Raw genomic sequence first — 26,744 nt, 5'->3', positions numbered from 1 at the left:
AACACATCCGTTGTATACCTTTCTACTCAAATAACCTGAATACGTAGTACTATAGGACATATGCGTGCGTGGCTAAACATTATAAAATTATGAAATTTCAGTGACCGAAGTGCTTATTAGTAAGCAACCCATGGGCCCATTAAATGCCACGGGGCTACGGTCAACCGCCCGCCCGCCCATAGGCAGGGGGAAAGTAATTCAGTGCGAATCCATGGGCCTCATAGCCCGTGGCGAGGTCTATCAATGTCTCACGGACGTTGTACGGAGGATTTCTTGCCATCTCACCCACATGATAAATGTATCAATCACCATAGATTCTATTTCGTAATGATCACTCGGTGAAGTTGGCATAGAGCCTCAATCCGATAGGGATAGTAGATCCACTGGTTCGACTATGACCAAGCAATACGCCCAAGACCCACGTGTAGAAGCATGTGATGAGGTGCCAAACGATTGAGTTGAGTAAAATTAGCCATGCGGTAGGCTTTGTGCCTTGCGAAGTCAAAGCCATCACTTGAGGCGGCGATTGAGTCACTCGACCTTACCCTATTTCAGCTCTTATATCCCAGAGAGCGCAAGAATCAAAGTAATTTTACCGCAGAGACAACCATGTTGCTAAGAGATTTGGACAAGCAAGCAATCAAGAATACCCGGTCGGCTCCTACTATGCCTCGGCAACGACGGATCATATTTCAACCAATCCCGGAGCGAAGTGACGGCAATTGCCTTTTGGGGAGTGGTGTCCAAAGTTAATGCAATCAACCATGTTCTGCTGATAAGGGAACACGGTTGAAACCCGATTGAAACCCGATTGGGTTCTAGCAGTGCCGTCTGAAACGAATTTCCGTTGGGTGATATCCCCGCAGGAGTGCTAGTTCGCTCGTAGTCGTAGTAGACAATCCGGCCATGCTTCCAAAAGCAACCATCACGTGAGCGTTGATTGACGGTGGAAAATTTGCTCGAGGATCTAGGGGATAGTCCAAGAGGTCCTATAAACATTCTGATTCGATATTGTTGCGGACACCAAAGTCTTTACAGTGGCTGCCTGGCCGAACAGTAACATGCCCACGTGTCCTCCGCAGCGCGGTGGGCTCGACGAATATATGATTTAAAAAACCGTCGAAATAGGGATGTAGGGAATCCGGATTTCCTGACAAGTGCGTGATATGTTAGGAGACGATATGAACGGATAAAGGATACGCGCGGTCGACTTGACTAACCTGCAGCTGAAGTGACACCCAGGGTAAATGGTCTTTGCAAATAGTGCTTCGGCTTGATAGGAAATGCGTGCATAAGAACCAACCGGGTACACCACAACACTTTTGACAGCCCTCATGATGCAGCTTCTTGTATGCCCGAGGTGATTCTTGGGTAGTGAGCTCTCACTGGCTTGCCTGTGCCCCGATCTTATCCTCTCGGTTTGTACCTGAGATGACCAATGTCAAATTGTAGGCTAAAAATGAGAAGACTTTGCGTCTCCTTCCCCTTGCAGGTGGACTTGTGCTAACAGCCTGATTGTCTGCGGAGGTACACTCATCTGCCAGGAAGCAAGACAAAACATCAGCATTCCTGTGTCTTTTGGATTTCCAGGCCTGGGAAGCCACCAAATGTCATCCGAAGACAACGAGGATCACGCATTCGATACCAGCAGCCTACGCCACTTGAAGATATTTGAAAGGTTGCATGCTTAGCCACAGGTATGATTCGGGTAGTGGTATAGGCTGATCGGAGTTCAAGAGTTGTATCATGTAGACAAACCGAACAATGACCTGATACGCAGAATCAATAGAGAGAAAGAGGCCGAGGTACGCGATACGAACCTTCTGGTGACTCATCGTCGATAGTATTCATTTGGAAGGGACAGAGAGCATGCAATCGTAATTGTATAGGGGAGCTCGAGCAGACAAGATATTTGTTCGCGTGGCATTCGACTCGAGTGACAGAAATGAGGGTATTCTCCTGTTGTACGATCCGAGTCAGCAAGGACTGATCTAGTTGGACGAGTTGTCGTAGCGTACCAGTTCATGGAAATCCCAAGTGCGCTTAAGACGGGACAATCAGTTTGCGCAATGATTATATCGGCTTCACAACTAGATCACTTACAACTCTCTGCAATGCAGTCACCAGCCATGCCACGTCGCGTTCAAGCTCATCGCGATTTGCACTCGCTTCAAAAAAGCTGCGCTGGGGTGCACAAGGCAATTTGTTGAGACAGTAAACGCGCGTGACGAACCCGCTTGCTATAAACATTGCACTTCCATGGTGGATGAATGTGTCGCGATGCCAGAGGTTCAGGGCTCCACAATAGTGCGAAGGCGGTGGGGACGAGGGCGGAAGACGCGATGGGGCACGCTCGTCGGCCGCCACCTTGGTCTTATCTTCGATCTGGCGGAATAGGCCACTCGCCACAGTATATTTCACCGTCGATGAGGGGTGCCCCTATAATAGTGTGAAGATGTCAGTGGTGTTCGTGGTTAGGGGAATAAGGCTTGGCGCGGATATTCAGACACAGCGCAGCTGTAGGCGTTAGATCTCACTCACCTTAGCATGGAAATGGGAGTCTCAAGGTTCTATGCAACGAAGTTCGCACGTGGATGGCCGCACCCTGTTGTTGACTCGCTATCTTGGTTTGCGATCTTCCACCTAGGACATGCTGCATTGTTCGAAGCGACGCGGCTAGGAATAGCGTGTAAGCTATGGCTTTGCGTGGAGCACTGACGGTAGTGCAGGGTTATCAGGGCCACTCTGGTGAGCTCCCAAAGGTTCACTGTCAATTATTAGCCAGTAGACCAGCGTGGAATTCCATAACTCACATTTTCTGATGGTCAAGACCAGGGATGAAGAGTGGCCCTTGCTCTGGTGCATTGTGTTCGAACGTCTACGAATCTGGCTGTCCCGCGCCTTTCGGGTCAGTGCAGTTTCAAGGATTTGTGGGCCCATATACCTACAGTGTGGGCAGTTGCACTTCAAATTTGTGGTCAACCAGAGCCGCGACAGTAGACCAGCTCGCTATAGCAGAGACCTCTTCGTATAGACACCTTGACCAGCTAATCCAAATCGCGCATCTTCGATCGGCTGGCGTAAATGGGGCAGTGAATCTGCTTGGAACCACGTCTCTTACAGTACAGGAACTGTCTGGTTTGCTGGTCCACGATGTATACTATAAATGTCAGCACGGTATAAACTCCAGTACTCGATCAAAGGGGGGAACTTATCGAGTGCGTCAGACACAAGCCTGCTCGACTTTGCAGAATCAAGTGAATAAATAGTAGAGCAATTGCAGGGGTAGAGGACGTATTTATAGGCTTTTCGGCTTCTGTCACTCACCGACCTGGTTGGAAGTGTTGAAGGACACATTTCTTAATTGAGGCCTGTTGAAACCCGCGTTTTCTTTTACCGCAACTATTCGCAGCGACATCTTTGATGGTTTTACGTGCTAAGCGAGAGAGACGAGTAAGAGCGGTGTTGGGAAGAAGGGATGCTGAGTCGGCCAAGCAACGTTGGCTGATTGTTGAATCCTTCACGGCCCTCTTAAATTGAGGCTTTGTGGGAGATATTTAATCCGCAATGACAGGCACGTATTCACATATTTCTTGTCCTAGTCACCTCATATGTTGGCGACTCAACGTTGGATCACCGAAAACTCCTACAATTTCACCCCTAGAAATCATGGACTTCTTTTCCTAGCCTCGCTCTAGCGTTGTGTTGGTTTGTTGAAGCTTGGCCATAGTTGTGAACACTCAATTTGCGAATTTGTGATCATGAACATAGATACATTAAATTTCCTTCTATTGTTTTTTGGCCGTAAGCTTTACAATGTTCCATTTGTCGGATTTCGGAGACTTTCAATGGAAGGGGACGAGGTGTCCGAGTGAAATATCTCAATGAGCGTTCATATCTGACCCTCACCATTGTGAGGCTTGACCAAATTTCCCCGACCGACTTGTTCATTACTATCCTGTGATCAAGCTGACTGTCGACAGCTCGCCGAAAAGTAACCAATCTCTAGTCAAAATCTGACTGCATCAATTAACAGTATAGAATCCAGTACATAGTCAACTGCGTTTGCATTGTCTATAAGAGACACCACTGATCGATGGAAATGGTATTATTATCCAGGCCCGTGACTTTCGCCTGCGGATAAATGGACGCACAAAACAGCTCGAAAGCCCAGGAAAATGAAGGAGATCAGCAGCCCAGTCAATTGCCAATCCTTAGTGAGAAAGACAAATTACAGGAAACTTCTGATCATGTTTCTCCATTGGTAAGTGAAACGATTCGGCATCAAATGTTTTTGCTGACCATTGCGGCCCTCCCCTTCCCAGCAGGAAGCAGATACTAGACACATCATGGTTCTAGCGTTGAAAAGAAAGGGAAAAGGAACCTTTCTATATCACGCGACTCATAATCACGTGACCAAAGCCCAGCGATTTCATGCCTGGTGTCCAGCCGCTGGAGCTCTATTTACCCCTCCCCCTCCAATCCAGCGACCTGGAAACACTCTAGCCTATGGTTATTTCATCGATTCTTCTCAGGGTAAGTATTGAATCTGCTTCCCGAAATATTGGTTTTTTTTTTTTTGGTTGACCTTCCAAGAGGCACTCGTTGCTGATTCTCACTGCCCTTCTCGGTAGTTGCGACTCTTATCAATATGACTCACGACAAACTTCCCCGTCCCGCCGAAGATATTCGCAATGAGATTAAAAGAATGATACCCGAGACAGCTTCATCACGTCAATCTCCTGAGAGCCAAGCGAGAGTTCTCGAAGTAGACGAACATGGGACCAAAACATACGGAGGAGAATTACTTATGGATAAGATATCGCTTATGAAGGATGAGATGAAGATTAGTGGTGTATGTATTTCAAATGCCTTTTTGAGGTTATTGGACTGATTAAGATTGATCAGCGCTGGGGTTATCGTTTGGTACATTTTCCGAAGCCAACGAAACTCAACAATGAAGAACAGAAACAGGGGTATGTGATACCTTTGAATAATCTCACATTGACACCTGGAGGTGTACTGGAAGAGGGCTGTTACACCTACATCACAGATGATCCGATGGTGAGCCCAGGGGCAACTGCTGTATTCATTCTACCTTATTGATACCGAACTGCCAATTTTATGTATTTTTCCCCTTTTTTCGTTTCCTCAATTATAAATTCATCCGTCCTGAGACGATCAATGGTTGCTGCATTATGAGTACGGAAAATGAAATTGGAACGATCAAGGCACAGAAACAGGTAGAAGGAGTTGTTGACAGGAAGTATTTTGTGACCAATTAGACTGTGAGCTTTCAGCCACGAGATGGTCGTCGTGGAGGGAATCAGAAAATGGTTGTTGAAGTGGTTGGATATTCTCATCGAAATCGAACGAGCCCTGCAGCCCGTGCAGTGCCTGTGGCGGCTCGCCGTGCTCGAACATGTTGAATGTGCTATCTACCCCGGCCATGGAATATGAGCTTTGCAGCCCATGCACCATCCGCAATGGCTCGATGTTCTCGAACAGGTTGAATGTGCTGTCTGCTTCGACTATGGGATGCGAGTTTTGCAGACCATGCACCGTCCGCAATGGCTCGACGTTCTCGAAAAGGTCGAACGTGCTATCTGCTTCGACCATGGCATGCGAGCTTTGCAGACCATGTACCGTCCGCAATGGATCGACGTCCTCGAACAGGTTGAATGTGCTGTCTGCTTCAACTATGGCATGCGAGTTTTGCAGACCATGCACCGTCCGCAATGGCTCGACGTTCTCGAAAAGGTTGAATGTGCTGTCTGCCCCGACCATGGGACGTGAGTTTTGCAAGCAAAATTCTGGCTGTGCTGATTCTGCGTTTATCTGCAGACTTAGAGACGCAGGATTCTGGTATGTCGCCCCACCATTTTCAGTGGTGGTTTCTAGACCTGGTGGAGAATGCACCGGGGATATCACAGCTACAGATCCAGAGTCTGGGCTCATTCTACCGGATGAAGAAGATATCGTTGCAGCGTTTGCCCCCTCAGATTCCCGGAATGAGGTTCTTGTGTCTTGTATCCTGAAACATTGAGTGTGCTGCAATTTCCAGTCTGTATCAACTTTTTGTCAGTATATGATGGGGAAGGAAACAGGGAGCATACTGACTGTAACCCAGTTCGAATATGTGTAGGCGGGAGATTGCGGATTCCATCCTCTCCCACAGAAGGTTAAAAATGCTTTTTGCCAGATTTTCAAGCGTCTCTTTGCCGTCAACTTGTGATATACCACGATCCTTCAGTAGACGGATCTCTTCTTCACGGTCTGGTCCGGTTAAGGGCAACGCTCTTATACTATGAAGTAGTTAGTGATCGGTCAATATACCAACGCCTCAAACTCACAGTTCGTCAGGAATGTCTTGAGGTAAGCAAAACAAAATACCGAGATGCGAATCATCCAGAGAATCAGCTCTGTTGATATCTCGGCAAAGGGTATCGATTCTCTTCCCTTCGTCTGTCCACCGAGAGACGCGCTGCTTGATCAGGTCCGACTCATCCTCAGTCATGCCGGATCGGGATATAATTTGAGCCACTGTCTCCATATTGTCTGTACGCAGGTAATTCAAACATAGTCTCTCTTTCAATCGATGGTATGTCACCTTCCATAACCGCAAGCGTATCGTATCTGTCTCTGTTCTCCGCTCCAATCGGGATATATAATTGTAGGATCCGGCGAGAGAATCTCTCCCGAGGTCAAGCGAGATGCCACTGTCCTCGGTGAAAAACAACAAAGGATCACTTTCCCAGAGGTGTAGCTTGGCCGTAAAAGCACGAGGGACTGTTATTCTTGACTGGTTCGGTGCCTTGAGCCTTTTCCGAGAGCTTCTAAGTCCCTTAACTGGACGGCGGCCAATGCTTTTCCTGGTCTTCGAGGGGATATGGGCCCACAGTTGTCGGAGGGAATTGATAAACTCAGTGATGTTAGGTTTGGTCGCTCAGTTTGCATGGCAAACATACCTCCGGTTTCGAAAGCACTGAAACAATGTCACGCTTCCCATCATTTTCAGCCTCCGTGCATGCTCTTTGAAGGGTTTCAAGAATCACTTTGATTTCAGAGAGGCCCATGGTGGCAGAGGCAGAAGAAGCAATGAATCAGATGTCCTATGAAGTGAGAAGGGAAAAAGGGGTGGCTGTCTGAAGCCTGAGATGGGAAAAAGTCACATCCCTTGCGTCTGTCCATCTTACTATTGGTTGAAGTCCAGATGCACCAAAGCAGAGAGAGGTATTTCTTAGTCATCATCCAATCGTATACATAGTCTAGCCGCCAGGCCCATCTAGTCAGTCCCAGCGATCTAGGATTTATTGCTTCAACAGATTCGCTGGCAACTTAGCAACTTAGAAGATGATATGAAGTACTGGGCGCAATCGAGAGGACAGCACTGAATGGTGGCGGATCTTTCTTTCGCCGTTTGCGGCTGCACAGACGTGCTAAATGGTATCACACTATGCATATGGTAACGAGCGACCTCTTGTCATGATGAACGCTGTTATTCTCATTGGACGCTGTAAAGTATTTCAGCTGGTGGTGGCTATGCGCAGATGCCAAGACAAGGACTCTCCAATCATTGAATACCATAGTTCAGCTGAAGGGGTCAGTGCGGTCGTCTCTGTCGCTATGCTCTGGACTATTTCTAGCCCGACGCCATTTTGCCCGGCGATAAATTATTGGGTAGTAGCGTACCTCAGTCTCGATTGCAAACATAACGCATGATACCCATTATTGGTCGATCTTAAATGAAGGAAAGACAAGTTAACATGATTGTTTACGATCGAGTCATGGATATTCAACGTCAATGCCCAACTGTGCACTGAATTTGGGGGAGGGGGGAGGTGTCTCTTTCGTCTACAAGGTCCTTCCTTGCATTGTAGTTGAAGGTCCCGAAATCTGGGGAGTTTGAGGGGAAGCAATTTCATAAAGAGCAAGATTCACAAAATCGGCGTTTTGTCCGTCTATCGTGCAGTGTTTTCTCTTCTCAGACAACGGCACCTTCCTCGAGTATATGAGAGACACGATCCCTACTGACAGAAAACAGGCTTGACCATTGCTTAAGCTTTATTTTAAGATACAAAAAAAACCATATTCGGGACTAGGAAACCATGGTGGTTACAAAAGTGGAAACGTGGAACCTCTGCCCCGGCGAAAGGAGTAGACGAACGATCTCGCTCAACCTTGCCCATGGCGCCTAGGCATTCTGGCTCTAATTATACGCGTAGTCGGTCCAGATAGAAAGGCCCGTATGTGATTGTGCCTGTGGCGGGTTTCTTATCGCACACATCAATGATCGTTTTTGGGCTCGCCGCCGACCGTCTTCGTGATAAAGTATTCGGCGCACATGGCGGTCCATTATTCTATTAACACAACATAGGAATAAATGTAGGTGAGTATATCCATACAATGGCTAGATCAGAAATTGTGGAAAGAAGGTCGACGAAACGCTAAAAGGAGTGATTGACGAACGGAGGGGAGGGGTCTTCATCGTTTTGTAGACTGAAGAACCGCTTGAGCCGCTATTTTTGCAAGGGTGCGTAGAAGGAATTTCGACCAGTGTTAAGTGTTACACCATTCCGTTTTCGGGGAATCTTCTTGTGCAATAAACAGTGTAGAGTTTCCTATCCTTCTCCTATCCACCTTCAGATTGTCACGTAGACCTGGATTTAAAAGGAAAGAAGAGGGCACGCGGCGGATAAACCACTCCGCTGAGACGCGTTCATTAATTAAGGGTCTGCATGGTTGGTTGAAATATGAGAGGTAGAAGGTAGAAATTATTATGGGTAGAAAATCTGCCGATAATTATCGTATCGGCGAATATTCGCGAATATCGTATCGGCAGACTTGAAAGTGCGCCGATACGATATGCGATAATTATCGGCAAGGTTTATGAGTTGCCGATACGATAACCGATATTGCTGATTCTTGCGAATATCGTATCTTCAACAGCCCTACTGCGGAGCCCCCGATGTCTTGAAAGAAACATACTACGTGACCGTGGAGGCGCCGGTATTATAAGCGCCAATTGAAGATGCTAGCTCCAAAAATTGCATCTATTGATACTGCCCTACAGCGTCTTAATCTTAAGGCCAGATTGTTCAATTTTGATATCAGCCTGAATCTAGTCTACTTTTCTCTGTATCTAACTAACTATTATTTAATTAATTATTAGTCTGACTGTATGAGGTGTTGATTTCTGGCTATCGCTTTGAACAACAGGCGTGATTGACCGCCATCCCAATGAAGCTTTAAAACAAAGGAGTTTGCGAACTTCGAATCGAATCCGAATCGGTCTTGAATTCGAATTCGTACGAATCTTTATTTTCAATCTTAATTCGAATCGAATCGAATCTGCCAAAAGTCCGATTCGATTCGATTCGTGCGGAGCGGTATTCTCATCAAATTGTGATCACCCACGCTGAGTGGAGAGTCGTGCCGACCGGCGAAGCGGTGCAGAGGTGGACGGGTCTCGTGGTGGATGAGGCCCTGCGAGTCTGGCCGAGCGACGGGGCCGACTGGTGGGAGACGATTCGCTTGCCGTGGGGACGGAACCAGTCTCGGCATCCGACGCGGGGCTTCCTAAAAGGCGGAGGAAGGCATCTAGGGCTCCTTCGTTTCGACTGTGGTCATCAGTATCTTGGTCGTCGAGAAATAAGGCCATCGACACTTACCACACGCAGTATGATGTGCTAAAACCTGCAACTCGCCTTTCCCAACCATTCTTCTGCGCAGGAGAGATGACAGCACGATGTGCACTCACGGCAGCGTAAGATCACGCGCTCGTTCGCATGGTCTTCATCGTCGGGCAGGCAGAACACACAATAAATGCTATCGACGTGGATGTCAACCTCTTGGCTCGGCCTGAAACTCTGCAGCGTTAAGTCTTGGACACCAGCCTAGACATTACTTGCCGATGACAGGATGGCGGGTTGGTCCGGCGAAACGCTCCATGGAACACTATTCGTTCGCAGCATTGTGGCAGTCACAAATGGAGTGGATGGCTGCACTGGCTCGGGGCTGGTTGACTGGCGCAACGGCGGGTCTTGTCTGAGCTGGTGAGTTGACCCGTCAGTGTTGTCCAACGTGGGGCGTCGCCTGGAGGCTGAAGACGTCTGATGCTGGCCCAGATCTTCCACGACTGATGCAGAAGCTATTCTGAAGCCATGTGGTTCTCGCACCTGGTTGCGGACGGCGGCTTCATACCACTGCTGGCCAACTTGGGCGGCCTGCCGTTGCCGGTGCCATCTCGCGCAAAGAAATTCTTTAGCAATACCGCAGAGCTTAGATTGCAGAGTTGAAATGTCGAACGGCTCTCTGGCGAGAATGTTCAGCTTCTGATGGCCTATCTTGGTATCCTGGAATTTGATTGAGGTTTTGCACGGAGCGCCTTTTTAGACACCTGAACGCAGTGCAGAGAACTTCACTGATCCGAATACTATCGGCATTCAGAACAGTCGCTACCACGACCCTAGAGGTGGAAGCCCACGTACTTCCCACACACCTTCGTCTCCGCCACCGAGCCCAGCGTACCATCGCAAAGCTGCACACTTTGCCTCGTGATCATCCCATCTGGAGTGCACTATCACGAGCCCAGAGACGCAGGGACAATATAAGGTCACGTTTCCGGTTTCCCCTCGCGGAAACTCTTAAGACTATGGACCCGACCAGGTTGATGGCACTGGAGACGATCGACCCGAGACCGTTACCACCATGGCTCGCCGAAGCGTTCGAGGAGATTGAAATTGAGCCAAACCGAGAAATCGCAAAAGAGCGGGCGGAGACGGTACGGTCCCATGCTAACATCGTCGTCTACTCAGACGCGTCCGGACGCGAGGGTCATCTAGGGGCCGCTATTGTTGCACTCAACGACAATAAAGAGGCGATAGAATCCGAAAATGTCTAGGTGGGGCCGACGGAACGCTGGTCGGTTCACATGGCAGAGCTCATAGGCATCTTCTACGCTGTCAACATGGTGTTCAAGTTGGCTCACCAACGCTCAATCGACGTAGACAGAGGAAACACAACAGCAACAATCCTATGTGACAGCCGATCCGCCTTACAAGCGATCCAGAATGCGAAGAACAAATCTGGACAACGAATCGTCCACGCGTTCCTTCAAACTGCCACCGAGGTCCAGGGACGCAACGTTACGCTTCGCCTCCAATGGATGCCAGGACACTGTGACAACCCGGGGAATGATGCTGCGGACCGATTGGCCAAGGAGGCCGCGCAACCGGGTCAAACCCATCCCTTCCGGCCGCTGCTAACGAGGGAGAGCGCATTTATCCGCGGCAAGATACATGCTCAGTGGGAGCAAGAGTGGAAGTCAAGCACCAAAGGCGCTCACTTACGGAAGATCGACGGCACCCTACCGGCGAGGTACACCAGGAAACTATACGGGAATTTACCCAGGAACCGAGCGTATTTGCTCACTCAGCTTCACACGGGCCACAACTGGTTAGCCACTCACACGAAGAAATTCAACTTCCGTGATGATGATCAATGTGAGTGCGGTGCGCATGAGACGGTGGGCCACGTGTTGGTCGACTGCCCAAATCTGCGAGAACTGCGGCGGGAATTAAGAAGACAAGTTGGGGACGCGTTCAACAGCGTGTCGAGTCTGCTGGGAGGCTCAAACGAAGGTGAGAAAGGTAAACCAGACACCGTGTCGCGAGCCAAAACAGTCCAGGCTGTGCTGGACTTCGCCGAGGCGTCACAGCGGTTTCGCAGCCGTGCGCCATAAGGGCAGCCTAACAATGGGAGCGGCAATGTGGCCACGATAGGCCTTGACGGGGCTCTAAGTTCGTTTTCAGGAAGTGGATCACTCTACATGTACATAGGCGGAGATATATAGTTGAGGTAGACCGCATATCGCTTCTTGCGAGAGGTCGGTGTAAATGAAATCTACTACTACTACTACTACTACTACTGTATCAATACCTTATCGACTCCTACGGCATTTGGTCGGCATCTGCCCTCGCCAGTGTGAACCTCCTCCGCTGCCTATCGTCAGGCGGCATGGTGTTGGCGTCCCTACCGCTGTATGAAAACTTGGGCGTGAGGTGGTCGCTGGTTCTGCTAGGAACCCTTTCAGTGATCATGGTACCTGTCCCGTACCTCTTCTTCAAGTGGGGCCATGTTATCCGCAGGAAAAGCAAAAACGCGCTAGGCTAAGGTCCAAATCGTGCATAGTCTCCTTCTTGAGCAATCTACTTACTTTTGTTTTTGGAGTAGAGGTGGCTTGCATTGTCAGGTAGCTTTGTCAAGCAGAACCTTGAGAGATTGCTGTTTCGTCCGCATATACTGAGTAGCTGAGCCGAGTGTGGCCTTGGTTTCCAGTACTAATGGCAGATTAAATAGCTCCATAAAAGATGGCGGTGTGCTAAAGTGCTAAACTTGATTCGACCGGGAACGGTTCCTACGGTATTCTCTGAATGTTTTCCTAGTAGACCGACAAATTTACCGTACTCACATTTTCCGGCATTGGGCAGACCATACTCACCGAAACGCCCGCCCCATGGCCAACATGAGGATTCGATAAGAGTTCACTCACACTACGTTTACATTTTGCTTCTCAAACCTTACCCAATACTATTCTAATCTATGTTTGGATGTAACAAACTATGTTCTAAGGAAATGTTACCATATCTGATAGTAAACGCCCATACTCTCACGTATCTGCCCTCCGTTCTCGGCGTCTGTCCTGTTATCGTCACCATATCAACCATGAGAGTAATATCTCATTTTTGGACATGCAGCCGGGCCATATCCAGAAAGAAGTTACGCAGAACTTATATGAATAGATGACCGAAATTACGTTTCACGACTCAATAAACTCAGGACGAAGATGCGTTGTCGCTTCATCGTTTTCATTGAGACCAGAAAGATAGGATCTGACGCCATATATACAACCGCATTGTGCGAGTATAATTCTGCAAATTTTAGCAGCAGGGAGTGCCAGGATTTTGATAGAGCAGCACACCGGTGGCAGGGACATCATCAGAGTCGCTGTTGCTGGTTCCAGTTGTTTCATTCAGACCAGGAAGAGATTTTATCTGGGATTGAGTATACGTCCTCATGTCGCGATTATATATGTGTTGGAGTGTGTTGATGGTTGAGCTGACTATTTGCATGTCGTTATGGGATAGAGCTCCTGGCAATGTTGTCGAAATAATATGGGTACGGTGCACAACGATTGTTTTGACCGACTTTGTATGCTTCAGGCGAGATGATTTGACTGTACAGCAGGGAGCATGAAATGATAATAGTCGTAGAAACGAAATTTGTCACAGAGCACATACCTAAAGCTAGATACTGTGTTGTTAACGTGTAAACCTAATTCGATGAAGGAGACGGGAAAAACTCGAATCCACAGGAGTCGTTGGATGTGACGTCTGTGGCGTTGCGAGATATGATTCATTATAGTGGGGACTTTCTTTGGCCAAATCAGGTTTAGCGCACCATGAGTGGGGCGCTTGGAAAGAAAGCGTGAGTGTTCAAGGGGTAATCTGTATTCGAATTCTACAATACCACAAAGTGTATACGTTCCTTCTTGTTCTCGAAAGCGCCTGGGATTGTGGCCTGGTTCGTTAGGCTAGTAAGAAAATTACAACGATCCCTGTAGCCATCCACTACTTGAGGCTACGAAAAGAATTCCTCAACGACTATTAGAACACCTTTGTCCCTCCGATAAACCCATCGCCTCCTAAGCCCCAGCCCTGCGTCCAGCCAGTTGGTGTCTTCCTTGCTTCGCGAACTTTCCAGAACAACGAGCCCTAGCAAACGTTAGCCGTGCTGTAACAACCCCGTAGTTGAAATGGGTTTCTATACATCGTATACCGCCCGTAGATCCTCCCTATTGACTTTGTTGTCTTTCTGGATCAGAATCCAAGTCGTTCCCCATTCAAAAAAGGCTGCACCCCACTACGCAGTCGTTAATGTTAAAGTAACACTTACTACCAAGATAAAAGACCTACCCCAAAAGGATCAGCGGCGCATCGATGGCCGTGCATTAGCTGGAAAAGCTCCCGAAGTGTCAGAGCTCCATCGCCATCTTTATCCCATTTCGAGAACAAATCCTCGAAGAGTTGCGGTATGAAGCGGCCCTCTGGGTCGTAGATGCCGCTGTCTGAACCGTGCTAAGAAGTGGATCAGCATCACCATCGCCTCCAATATGCAGCAATGTTGCAAGTACTGACTTTGGCCTTATGTATGCTTGTAATGTGAACACGGAACCATGGGTCGGGGAACCATGAGTATGCCATGTGTGTGGGGTAGGAGAAGTTCACGTTGATGATGAAGGTCGCAATTATCGAGAAGATAACGTTGAAACCTAGCTCACGAAACCCGTTGTAAGTATCCCATGGGAAGATCATCCCGTCGCGATCGCGATCCCAGAAAAGGATGTGCTGCTGAAGAGGCGACTGCATATCGTTAGCATCAGAATAATAGCGATAGGCCTTGAGGACAGCACGATTCTCGAAGACATACATAACCGTCACATTTTCTGGCCCATTCAAGGTCGCCTTCAGGTTTTTCCACGGACACCGCTGCGTTCGCTCGCGCAACACCAGGGTTTTCTATGGCGTCGGCGAGGGAGACTGCGGGGAGCCGCTTGCTGGTGATACCACTCTTCTCGGCAATTATCACGGTCTCGTTGTTCGCTTCTGCAGCCTTGATGCGCGGTTTCCTCTCACAGATTTTTGTACTGTTTATGGCAATTGGTTCAGGTATCGTAGCGATAGGTTGAAGATTTCGTTGCGACGTAGTTAGAAAATTCAACTTAAGTTACAATGCGGAATCAGAATCAGTGTCGTTGTTTATCAGTGTCATTGTGCCCACCAAAATCCAGGACCGTAGTGACATAAAATTACGTATGTCGCATGCGAAAATAACCCCCTACCCCCTATACCTTGTTGTGTGTGTTACAGGGATTTTCAAACGACGTAACGTCATCACCCAAGGCTGACGATTGTTGGTCTCCCCAACCAAGCAGAAGCAAGGAATTACCTACATGGAAGCAGCTATATTCCAGGTATACCGGAACTATCTCGCATTAACTCCGGTTAATAATTAAAGCCGGTCATACATTTTAAGTACTCATGGCTTCCTCCCCCGGTGCTGGGCGGTGTGTTTGGGTGAAGGGGGAGGGGGGTGTCTAGGTCTTAGGAAAATGCGCTGATTGGAGTGGAGACGGTTGTCTAGCCAATGATATTCAATAAACGCCCTACTTCTTTCAGTTATTTAGAAAGAAAATGAATTATTTAATCTTGTTTCAACCCTCACATTTCTAACAACCGATCGTTTAATCAACAGCTGCAAGTTTGCTTGCCGTTGGCCCTAGTTTCTCACCACTATGGGCCGTGTACTACTCGTCGATATCTTACAGACTATGTGTTTATTCTCGTTATTCTACTGTACTGATTATGGTGGAAGGCGTCGTTACCTTTCAACTCCCAAATAATCGTTGGCTGCATGTTATTTATTGTTCATCAACATCATGTCTCTTCAACTGGTGTCTTTGCACTTAGCCCGCGTTTTGATTTGCATTCTAATATTGATTAACTACCCATACCAGAGCCACTCTTTATCTCGCGGGTGGGACCCTCACTTTTCTGGGATCGAATATGATCCCAGAGTCCATAACATGGCTCCTAAGCTCTTAGTCACTTCTATGAGTCAAGTCATGGTTCCCAGAGGATCTCCAGCTCCCGGGAGTGGACTGTTCTCTTATCAGCAGAACATGGTTGGTTGCATTAACTTGGGACACCACTTCCCAAAAGGCAATTGCCGTCACTTCGATCCGGGATTGGTTGAAATATGATCCGTCGTTGCCGAGGCATAGTAGGAGCCAACCGGGTATTCTTGATTGCTTGCTTGTCCAAATCTCTCAGCAACATGGTAGTCTCTGTGGTAAAATTACTTTGATTCTTGCGCTCTTTGGGATATAAGAGCTGAAATAGGGTAAGGCCGAGTGACTCACAATCGCCGCCTGAAGTGATGACTTTGGCTTCGCAAGGCACAAAGCCTACCGCATGGCTGATCTTACTCAAGCCAATCGTTCGGCACCTCATCACATGCTTCTACATGTGGGTCTTCGGCGTATTGCTTGGTCATAGTTGAACCAGTGGATCTACTATCCCTATCGGATTGAGGCTGTATGCCAACTTCACCGAGTGATCAGAATGGGACTAGAAATTTTCGCTTACGAAATAGAATCTATAGTGATTGATACATTTATCCATGTGGGTGAGATGGCATGAAAATCTCCGTACTACGTTGGTGAGACATTGATAGACCTCGCCACGGGCCATGAGGCCCATGGATTCGCACTGAGTTATTTCCCCCTGCCTATGGGCGGGCGGGCGGTTGACCATAGCCCCGTCCCGTGTCATTTAATAGTGCTACGTATTCAGGTTATTTGAGTAGAAAGGTATACAATGGATGTGTTCAGCTATAACCAAACCTAGTAAAAGCAATGGACTATCGAGTCTAAGTGAAATTGAAAGTGTGATCCGAAATGCATAGAAATTGCGATGCGTCTGCATTGCGTGTAAATATATATATGACTACAAAACATGCTGAACCTACAAAACCACTCACAATATAATGTCTACCAGTCGCATCAGTAAATTTACTACAAACACGACATATTAATTATACTACATACTAGGATTCACCTTTATTACGATCAATGATCTGCTATACTAGTGGTTATTGGGGCCATGCCCGGCTGTGGCTGTTCCCCGGCTGTGGCTGTTCACCAGCGTCAGCGTCCGCAATGGTCTGGTCGGACCTGGACTAGTTGTTCGCATTAATCAAGTCGACATTGCCTCGTCGAATCGGACGCTCGGCAGTGATGACGCGCTCAACGCTCACTACGCGCAGCTGGGGTGGTGTTAAAGGCTGTCTCGTACATCAGGACGCTGCTCCCTCACATCCAGATGTCGCCGTGGACAATACACATTACGATTGTTCTGAACAACCCTGCCGTCCTGTTTTCTCTTGAAAAACCCCATCTCCAGGGCGGCCAAGCTCTCATCATCCTGATCACTGAAGAGATTATTCAGCTGTCGAAGATGGGCGCTAAGGTCAACCTGCAGCCGCCAACGGAAGAGGACAATGAGCATATAGCACGAACGCATAGCCTAGCACGCGAAGCAACAGTAGAGAACAGCGAAGTCAACACCCCGCCATGGGCGCGAACCCAGCTCCGGGCGTCGGCGTTGCGACGGGCACGGGCCAATGCTAAACAGCACCGGAAGGACAACTTCCAACAGTCGACCACGGGCCAGTTTACACGCCAGCTGGATTCAGCTCTCCCAGGACCTCACACGAAGATGCTATATGATTGCCTGAAATCGAGAAGGCGTCGTTACTAGCCCAACTCCGCACGGGGCATGCCAGACTCAATGGGTATCTTCATCGAATTGGCAAAAGTGATAGCGATTCGTGCGAGTGTGGCATCGAGCGCGAAACGATCCAGCGCTTCCTACTTCGGTGCACACGGTGGGACGAACAGCGTCGAGAGCTGATTGAGACAGCAGGGCCTCATTTTGGCAACCTACCGCGGACGTTAGGTGGAAGGCAGAGAGAGTGTAGACGGGACAAGCGAGCCCAACGGAAGAGCATGGAAACCCGATATCAAGATCGTCAAAGCTGTCATCGCGTTCGCTATGGCGACGCAACGGTTGCTTGTTGGAGGACGAAGTTGAATGATGGCTGCCATTACAAAAGATCGCGCAGTGGTCAACCCACCAAATGTACATATTCAACGGAGCAGTACACACTAGCTAGGGGGCTTTTTACGACCTAAGGTCGTAAAAAGCCTGAGGAATCAATAATAATAATAATAATACAACCAAAGTAAAGCGAGGCTGGGAATGCTAATTCATGACTCCCAGTGAATAAATCGTAGGACGGTTTGGTGATTCAATGTGACAGTCGACTCAACGTCACGGATGATTGGATAGCTAGTGCACCTTTAGAAGGCCACGGAGGGGTTGGTTTCCAGCCAACGTTCCTTAACCGACTCGGTATCAGTATTTCTCAACATGACCCTCACTCGAGTCCCACTGAGCATTTAAATGGCACCAAGAAAGTCGCAGCACAAAGTGAGTCTTTCTAAAATATAAATCACGGTCGGTTCTTTCTCTCCACAGGGTTTTCTTTCAATTCCAAGAAAGTCAAGACGGGGATGATAAAATATACCTAGCAAAAGCGAGCAAGAAGCGTCACTCCGCAACAAGGGAATGCTATCTATCAGTCTATCAACTATCAATCTATGTATCAGTGTATTGCTCTAGCAAATTCAAAACCTAACTTGATGTAAGCAAATCGGAAAAGATCAAGACATCGTTCAGTGCGCGGTGACTGCTGCTCCTGCTCCTTGGCCAACTGAGCTTGCGACAGGTCTTGAGCTTTGCTATTCTGGGCATATGTTTCCAGTTACAGGTGATAATGATACTTGTGCATAGATAGTGGAATGGTACCATGACGACAAGCGAGGCCTTCGTATAGTGCAGAAGCTCTGCCGTTGGCTTGATCTATACAAACACTTGGCTTACTTGGAGCATCAACAGGAATATATCATACTCGCTGAGTATCATGTCTTTCACAGAAAAGGCAAAACAAAGCCGAACAGAACTTGCAAAGCAGTCTCCATCTGAAGCAGGGAAAAATATGAAAAGGGATCAAAAGATCGTTGTTTATCGTTTGCGGATGATTCGAGCTCCACTGAGACTGGACTTGTCCGACATCCATCTAGACTCAATGTCCTCGACCATGTTGTCAAGCTGCTTGGCATTGGCTCGGCCATCTTTGTATGAGCTTGAGGTCTTAAACCCACTGTGCTCACTGCTTCGAGAAAAGCTGATCCAGCGGGAGGAATGACGGCTTGAGTAATTGCTGGCATAGGGATCATGTTGGAAAGCTTGTGTCATGTTCGGGTCAAGATTGAGACTCTCCAGGGGGTCCTTGCCGGTAGCATTAAGCGCTACAATGAGGGCGGCTTGAAAAATTTGGTTCTGGCGCTCCAGGTTTGCAACGCGGCCCTCGAGGTAGTGATCTATTTGAGCCGGGGACGCGCGTGGGCTATGGCTGTTTTGAGATTCCCCGGATCGCTGCGTCGATTGAGAGGTTCGTGACTGGGACAAAGTCCTCTCGAGATTGTGGTTGCTGTGGCTTTGTGGTGTCATAGAGTGGGTAGATTGAGGGTAACGAAGCCGCGGGCGGCTAGACGTCTGGTTTGCATCCGCTGTCTCATACCCTCGACATACTGCCTGAAGGTCCATGTGTTGACTGGGCTCGCGGCGCGAGGGCTGGAAGTCTTCTGCAGGACTGAAAAACTCATCGCCTGATGAGGAAACGCGAGACTCACGTCGAGACTCGGGGCGGCTTTCTTCGTATGAATCGGGGGAGCTTTTATTCCGACGGCTGCATCGGGAGCTGTCGTTCTGGGAAACCATGGAGTTTCGGCTAAATCCAGGCCCATCAGAAACCCATATGCTTTTCATCGGTGAAAACTCAGCTGCATGAGGAGCAGTGGCATTGCCTTGGCCAATCCTGCACCCAGGAGGCGGGGGAGGCGGGTTCTGAGGCGGGGGAGCTGGTGGGAGAGGGGCAGTAGGCGGGGGCGAGGGCAGACCAAAAGAAATATTCTTTTGGAAGACTTGGTAGTTGTTATGGAGCCCTTTCAAAGCATGTTTGGCATTGGTTTGTGTTGGGGTACCGTGTCCTAAGACAGGATAATCGGCCAAAGGCTGCCCCTCTGAGGCTTTGACTAGATTTCGTGTCTCAGGAAGTTCTTGCATCCTAGGGATGCGTATGCTAGATGCACCCCCTCTGGCAGTGTATACCCCTGGAGTTGGCCTATAATAATCGGAGATTGACAGAGCGTATATGCTTTGCTCATCATCAGCCATTGATCCTCCAGCTTCGATACTACCAAGAACGGCTGCTGGGCATGAGTCGAGCATACGAGCGCTGTCAATAACTGACTCCGTTTCTTGGGCTTCAGGCACAACCTCTGAAGAGGTCTGTGAAGTGGAGGATATTGGTCCGGATCGAACAAACCGAATGGAGCGGGCAGGGAAGTCCGGAGGAACACTCGGGGAGCGTTCAAACTCGGGCAATGATGGCGGGGGCCTCGTAGGCGCTGGCGGAGGGAACGTCTTCAGCGTGTTCATGGAAAAAGAGGACGGTCGGGCCTTGACTGTATCTGGCGAGGCAGGCTCATTGGGCGCTTTCTCCGCAGAAGCTGCAGCAGCTGAAGCGGCACGGTGTACAAGGGGACCGGAGCATCTCGGCTCTGTCACGCTCACTGGGATATCTGTAAAGACATCTGATGATTTTCGTGAGTCGCCTGAGAATTCAGTTGTGTTGTCTGAAGACCCGGACTGTGAACTCGATATCGGCAATGCCGGGAATCCCGCGACATTGTTAATTGTCTGGTACCGGGGAACTTCTGAAGCTCTCCAGGCAGCCATGCTTGATTTGCGAGGAGGCACAACATCAGGGAAGAGTGTCAGTGTGTGTTGTGATGGAGTCACGTTGCGGACCGAAGATTGGTCTATTTGGTCCCCTCTAAAGCTATCGCAGGAGGCTCTGGGTTGTGATGCTGTATCATTCGCACCCGCAGGAGCGTTACTAGTGGCCTTTGAAACAGATTTGGTATTCTGTGAGGTAGCACGGGTATTAGGCTCTTCGGAACTTGATGGCCGTTGGACCTGTTCATCGATGGAAACATTTCTGTAGTAATGGCTGGTAGATGCTAGCGATGAAGCTGGTTTGATAATATTGAATGGGTTTGCCTCTGCCATAGAGCTCGACATTGGCATTGTCGACGAGGATTGAGAGGGCCCGCTATCAGTGGATCGGTATGGCGGTGGCACTAAAACGTCGAAATCGGAAGCGGGTGGAACTGCGACGTCGACCATTGAGCCAAAGTTGTCTAAGTCCAGGGATTCCAGGCGACATATTACTTCGGTTGGTCGCTTCCTGTCATCAGCTTTGGCTTCCAGCCATGGCTGTCCGATATTTTCCACATCTTTCTTGGATTTCGAAAGGGATCTGGAAACAGAAAGTGACAGGCTTCCTTTTAATTGCTTTGCCTCCTTTTGTCCCTTGGACACCTTTGGTAGGTGCGCAGGGATCAGATATCCTTCCCTTATCAATGCTTCGATCTGGAGCTGCTGCTTCTGTTTTCTTGAATTGGATGTTGATTTCCTTTTTGGCCGTTGGGCAAGTTGCAGTAGACGACGGTGAAATGGCTTTAGATCTTGTTTTGGGCCCGGCTTTGATTCTATGGGCGATATAGCAACGGGAAGCGCAGTTTGTTTATCAGAGGGTTGAGGTTGAGGTTGACATTGAGGTTGAGGTTGTGGTGCTATGGGTTGAGCTGTCATTTTTTGGGTCTGAAAGGAGGGAACTAAATCCACCAAGCTTTCATTCCTGCCTGGTATTTCAGCCGTATCCGCTGAGCGAGCTTGATGCCGCGGTCCACTCCCGCCACGGGGTTTAGAAGGTAGAGGGCCGGAGGTTAACCACGCTAATTCTGGTAATGCCATATTGAAAAACCTGTGTTTCGAGGGAAGATCGGGTTGATAATTCCGAACAGTTGGGCCTGGTGTGACGGCACAGACATGCGATGAATCCCAACTATGCATAGGGAGACGGGACACCGGATAGTTTCGCAATCCGACCGCTCGCGGGCGTCGACATGATATTATGTTTCCAAGCGGTCAACGAAGGAACTGGACCTACGTTTTCAAGCAAGTCAGAGGAACAAGTCGGACGGCATTTCAAAGAGCAAGAACGAAAGACGATCTGGTGACGAGGCAACGATATATTAATAGTAATTTTCTTCGCCTTCTGAGCTATCGTAACCTTACTTGACCGGGGTCCTGGACTCGGAATGCAGGAGTACCTCGTGACCTGGGAAGGCACAGATGTAGTTGAGGCTAAAATGGCACCCGAAGGAGAGGTCCCGCATACAGAAATGGGTTCGTCCAAAGGGATTTGATCCAAGCAAGGTGTGGAGCCTAGATCCTGAACGTCGAACATGCTGTCGATGTATACTTCGATCGGCATATGGCAAGCCTCTTTTTAGTAAACTAGATAAGGTCTAGCAGCTCGGTATCGAATGCCATTGTATCACATCTTGTCACGTCCTGTCGCAGGGACAATGCTGCTCAACCATAGGCCAATCTGGAATTCAACTCATGCCGATTGCTTTTGCTCCTTTTTTTCTCCCCTTAATGCAAGGGGGAAACCAAGTACCGGCACCGAGTGGAAAGACGTCAGTCCTCTGTACGCCACACTCTATGCGAGTATCATAGAAAAAGAAAGCCCGAAACTCTGGGACACAAACATATTAGCGCATGGTCCCTCCAAATACAACAAATTCGAGCTTTCAGGGATCCTCCAGGCAGATAGAGGCAGTTGATCATCGGGAGATGAGTTTCAATAGCTCGCACGCACAGATGCAACTATGAGCCAAGCTTGTGAATCACTAAAGTGGCATTGAGCATAATCGTGCCAAGCCCACCGACACACCACCCAGTGTTGGTGCCCCCCACCGAATAGCAAATTTTCACATTTACATCGACTTCTTACGTATTTTCATACCCACCCCACAATGTCGGAACAAATTGAAAATACCGAGATCAAACTTTGAAGGCAGTCGAAGCCTGCTTCAAAGCGATAAACCCAATCTCGCCAAACCGGAGCGAGAATTGGGACTTCGATACGGGCGGCTACGCGGTCCCGTCCACGGTCGCAAGGGGCATTCCAATATTGCTAGTCAAAGCAAGGCATTAAACCCGATTCAAGAACGGGCATTGAGATCTTGCGTTATTTCTGTACATAGAGCCTATTGCCTCTCCTACTCAGACATTACTGAGCGTGCTGCAAACCGGCTTTTAGAAAGGGCTGGTTCTGATCGGCTGGTTGCTCATAATTGGGTATACCGTTTTATGGAAAGGCTATCCCCAGATATACGTTATATTAATCCAAAACCTACTGAAAAATCGAGCGATGGTAGCGAGAATTTTGGAGAATTATCACTTTTGGTTTAATAGCCTTTCGAATATACCACCCATTAGTATGACGGTATAATTCGCGCCTGGAAACATTGCTGAAATTCCCAACAGACTAGCTTGGCACTATGCCGGTGCTGGTCTACGGCTAAGAGTTGGCGGTTCGTCAACGGTGGTGAGAATGTGAGGAACGCCGTTCAGAAAATATCCTAGAGCACAAATTGACTGCTTCGCCCACGAAATGGACTTTTCGTTCTTAAAACGCCAGCAACTCTCGTCCCCTATGTACGTCGGTTTCAGAGAGCCGAGACGTGGTCAGTCCGCGACCGATATGAACCCTTCCAACATCGAATTCCCGGTCACTCGCGCGACAACACTTCAAGCATCTACAGTCGATCCACAGACACAGCCAAAGATGCTATCCCTATTACTACCATACCAACTACCCTACAAATCAAGCCATCTCTTCCTGAGATAAATTTACTGGACCATCAAATCTCCATGGCTCGCGGATCTACCATGGCCTTGGAAACCACCCAGCCGCGGCTAAGAGAATCCAAAACACAACCCGAAATGTCGATTTCCGAGTTGAAGGCCGAAAGGATACAGGCACAGCCCAGCCAGCTAAAGAGCCAAAAATACCATCCGATACCGTCCCATCTCCTACTCCGCATTGCTCAGGTGCTCGACGTGTACGAACGAGCGGAAACGAACCAAGCGGAATATACGAAGCTATCAAGTCGGCATCAGAAATGTCTCCTTTGGAACAGATGTTTGGTAGACTTGGATCCCAAGCACCCATTTCTCTATCAAACTCCAAGAAATATCCAGAAAGTCGCATATGCCTTGGATGTCACTGAAACTGCAGGTCAGTCAAGCCGGCCCTGTGTCTCTGTCTATTGATGTCATTTCCTAACATATCGCGCGCAAGCAGATTCTGTACACCCATGCGTCGACTATCCTTTCGGCATTAAGTGTATGTTTGTCAAACTCACCGCGCCCTGGACGACATCTGGCATATAACTGTTCAAGCAGATCCTTTGTGAATATGAGTTTTAGTCTGTAACAACACCACCCAGAGCCTGCTGCGTTCTCTCGGCAGCGGAGCAAGCTTGATCGCATGAACCCGGGTACTACGCCCCAGAAAGCAACGATCGGCGGTTTGGGCGCAGTAGTGGATATTGATACATGGGAGACGGCTGGCGATATAAATTCTAGTTACCAACGCGGAGATTACTTACAATGTTGCGGCGACTCCCAAATGTAGGAGCCGATCGGATATTCTTGGTTGGTTTTCTTCGTTGCGAATTCACTTTCACACTCGCGATGGTTCTAGGATATAGCCATCCTACAGTAGAGTAGGCTTGAGTGACTTGCAATCGCCGACTGAAGCTCTGACTTCGACTACGCAAGGCAGAGCAGAGTCTATCGCATCACGATGCTCAGTTGAGCCACAAATGATATTTCAAGCGGCTCCTCATCAAATGCTTCTACACCTGGTAGGTCTGATCTTGAGTGTACGTATTGCCTATTCATAGTTGAACCAACGGAGGGCAGTCTGGTGTTTGCATTCGACCAGGTCAATCGAATTGGGGGCTGCATGCAAATTCAACGAGTGATCAGAAGGGCACTAGAGATGGGTTGCAAGATAGAATCAATACAACTTGATATTATGTGGATGAGATGACAAGAAAACCTCCGTGCTACGTCTGGGGATATTGATCGACCTCGACACGGCCCATGGGGCCCATGGATCCGCAATGAGTTACTTCCACCTGCCTATAGGCGGGCAGAGTGTTTGGCTGGCCCAGGGGCCGCTTTTTAATAAGCCCTTCATGCACTCATTTACTTTACAATGTTTTAGCCACGTACAGGTCCCACAATACTAAGGACACATAACGGGCGAGATGGATTGAACCAGGCTTGTCAAAGCGGTGGACTGTTGAGTCTGGTCTGAATGAGACTTGAGAGTGTGATCTAAAATAAATAGAAATAGTGATGCGACTACAATACGTGCAAATATATATACATATATGACCACAAAATATGTTGAACCTACAAATCTACTCACATTATACTGTCTACTAGTCTCAGCAATGAATTTATGATAAAAGCAATATATCTAATAAATTATATAACAGGATACACCTTAATTATGATCAATTACCTACTATACCAGTGGTTATGGCGGTAGGTGACAGTGACAGACGTAACTAACCGATAAATTTCCAGAAGTTGAAGTTGAACCCCCTATCCAGGAAACTTACATAATCTACGGGTGGCATGGACCGATGGCAAGGTCTAGACGTTGACCACCTTTTTCACCGCCCGACCATTCACCACCACGCTCACCACCACGCTCATCAACACACTTGAACACTCACATCAACACTCACATCAACACTCACATCAACACTCACATCAACACTCACATCAACACTCACATCAACACTCACATCAACACTCACATCAACACTCACATCAACACTCACATCAACACTCACATCAACACTCACATCAACACTCACATCAACACTCACATCAACACTCACATCAACACTCACATCAACACTCACATCAACACTCACACCAACACTAACGGTTCAACACTACAAGCATTCCAAGACAACACTCATCTCTGTTTGCCTACATCTGAATGAAAGATGCCAATTTCTATTGTAGCGAGGAAGCTATTGGATCACAAGCTACCAAGGGAAAGGAATGGGAAATACGTCGTTTAATAATGAAGACGCTTGAGTTGTTAGTTAATGATTTTGGCTATTGAATTGGCAAAGATCTCTGACTAGGGCTCCTTCTATGTATCCAATGATGACCCTTCAAAACAATGAACAGACGATGAAGATGTTGCGCAGGTCTTTGCTTCTCCGAATACTCTTGGAACACTCGAATACTGGTCCCTAGCACCACGAAGAGGTGCCTGCACGGGCTAGAGGCTCTTGTTGTCGCAGATGCCCCTGCGGAGACTCTTGGTGTCGCAGATGTCCCTGCGGAGACTCTTGGTTTCGCAGATGCCCCTGCGGAGACTCTTGGTGGCGCAGATGTCCCTGCGAGGCGATTTGTTGACGCATGACCTAGGCTGCGGAGAACTTGGTAATGCAGCGGTCTCCTGCAGAGAACTTGTTAACGCAGCGGTCTCCTGCGGGTCTCACTTGTCATCACAGCGTCCCCCTGCGGAGTTCACTTGGTAACGCAGCGCCCCCCCTGCGAGGATTGTTGTTGACGCCGACCTATCCTGCGAAGCACCTTTTTACACTCGCGGGGCTCGTGGCAGCGAGGGAGCGCAAGTCTTACATCACTGGGCTCGTGGCAGCGACAGCCGTGGTCACGGAGACTCTCAAGCCCGCAGGCAAGAGGGGGACACCATGACACATCGGAGTGTGAGGACCGAAGTCCTGAATTTTTTTGGGCTGGGAATCTGACCCCTTTTATAATTTTTTGGCTACGTCTCTACCAAGGAACCAATTGCGCAGATGGTAGCGAGAAAAATTACTTCGTTGGTAGGCGTTGAAGCGAACGCAACGGCGTTGAACTGATATCTGGAGACTTTGTGGCCTACAGAGTCAAGTCTACCCTGGACTCATTCCTCTCAAAATCGTACGTTGAGCGTGGTGAACCATTATCATCACCTGTTGAGCAGAAAGTAATGCCGCAAAAATCTGATTTCTACATATCATTGAAATTACAATT

General features: G+C 48.5%; 5 protein-coding genes across 5 annotated transcripts; 1 reads left to right on the top strand and 4 right to left on the bottom strand.

Moving 5' to 3' along the window:
- Positions 1 to 4,651: 4,651 nt before the first annotated feature.
- On the top strand, positions 4,652 to 5,106 carry N7489_004613 (uncharacterized protein; the record flags this gene model as incomplete). Its single annotated transcript, XM_056710365.1, has 2 exons — positions 4,652 to 4,855; positions 4,882 to 5,106. The coding sequence occupies 2 exons, from the start codon at positions 4,652 to 4,654 to the stop codon at positions 5,104 to 5,106; spliced, it is 429 nt and encodes a 142-aa protein (XP_056568786.1).
- A 120-nt stretch (positions 5,107 to 5,226) lies between these two features.
- Positions 5,227 to 7,076, bottom strand: N7489_004612 (uncharacterized protein; the record flags this gene model as incomplete). Its single annotated transcript, XM_056710364.1, has 4 exons — positions 5,227 to 5,933; positions 6,121 to 6,305; positions 6,354 to 6,922; positions 6,969 to 7,076. The coding sequence occupies 4 exons, from the start codon at positions 7,074 to 7,076 to the stop codon at positions 5,227 to 5,229; spliced, it is 1,569 nt and encodes a 522-aa protein (XP_056568785.1).
- Positions 7,077 to 13,667: 6,591 nt separating this feature from the next.
- On the bottom strand, positions 13,668 to 14,781 carry N7489_004611 (caleosin family protein; the record flags this gene model as incomplete). The annotated part of the gene is made up of 5 exons (XM_056710363.1): positions 13,668 to 13,775; positions 13,840 to 13,923; positions 13,977 to 14,138; positions 14,199 to 14,423; positions 14,491 to 14,781. 5 exons carry the CDS (start codon positions 14,779 to 14,781, stop codon positions 13,668 to 13,670), a joined length of 870 nt encoding a protein of 289 aa, XP_056568784.1.
- Positions 14,782 to 16,800: 2,019 nt separating this feature from the next.
- Positions 16,801 to 17,129, bottom strand: N7489_004610 (uncharacterized protein; the record flags this gene model as incomplete). The annotated part of the gene is made up of 2 exons (XM_056710362.1): positions 16,801 to 16,887; positions 16,917 to 17,129. The coding sequence occupies 2 exons, from the start codon at positions 17,127 to 17,129 to the stop codon at positions 16,801 to 16,803; spliced, it is 300 nt and encodes a 99-aa protein (XP_056568783.1).
- Positions 17,130 to 18,707: 1,578 nt separating this feature from the next.
- On the bottom strand, positions 18,708 to 21,404 carry N7489_004609 (uncharacterized protein; the record flags this gene model as incomplete). Its single annotated transcript, XM_056710361.1, has 1 exon — positions 18,708 to 21,404. One exon carries the CDS (start codon positions 21,402 to 21,404, stop codon positions 18,708 to 18,710), a length of 2,697 nt encoding a protein of 898 aa, XP_056568782.1.
- Between the last annotated feature and the right edge of the window lie 5,340 nt (positions 21,405 to 26,744).

This window comes from Penicillium chrysogenum (genome assembly GCF_028827035.1).
Source record: "Penicillium chrysogenum strain IBT 35668 chromosome Unknown utg000002l_segment0_segment0, whole genome shotgun sequence".
NCBI classification, from domain to species: Eukaryota; Fungi; Ascomycota; class Eurotiomycetes; order Eurotiales; family Aspergillaceae; genus Penicillium; species Penicillium chrysogenum.
Note: the sequence above shows the minus strand (reverse complement) of the source record. Positions and strands in the feature narration are given on the sequence as shown.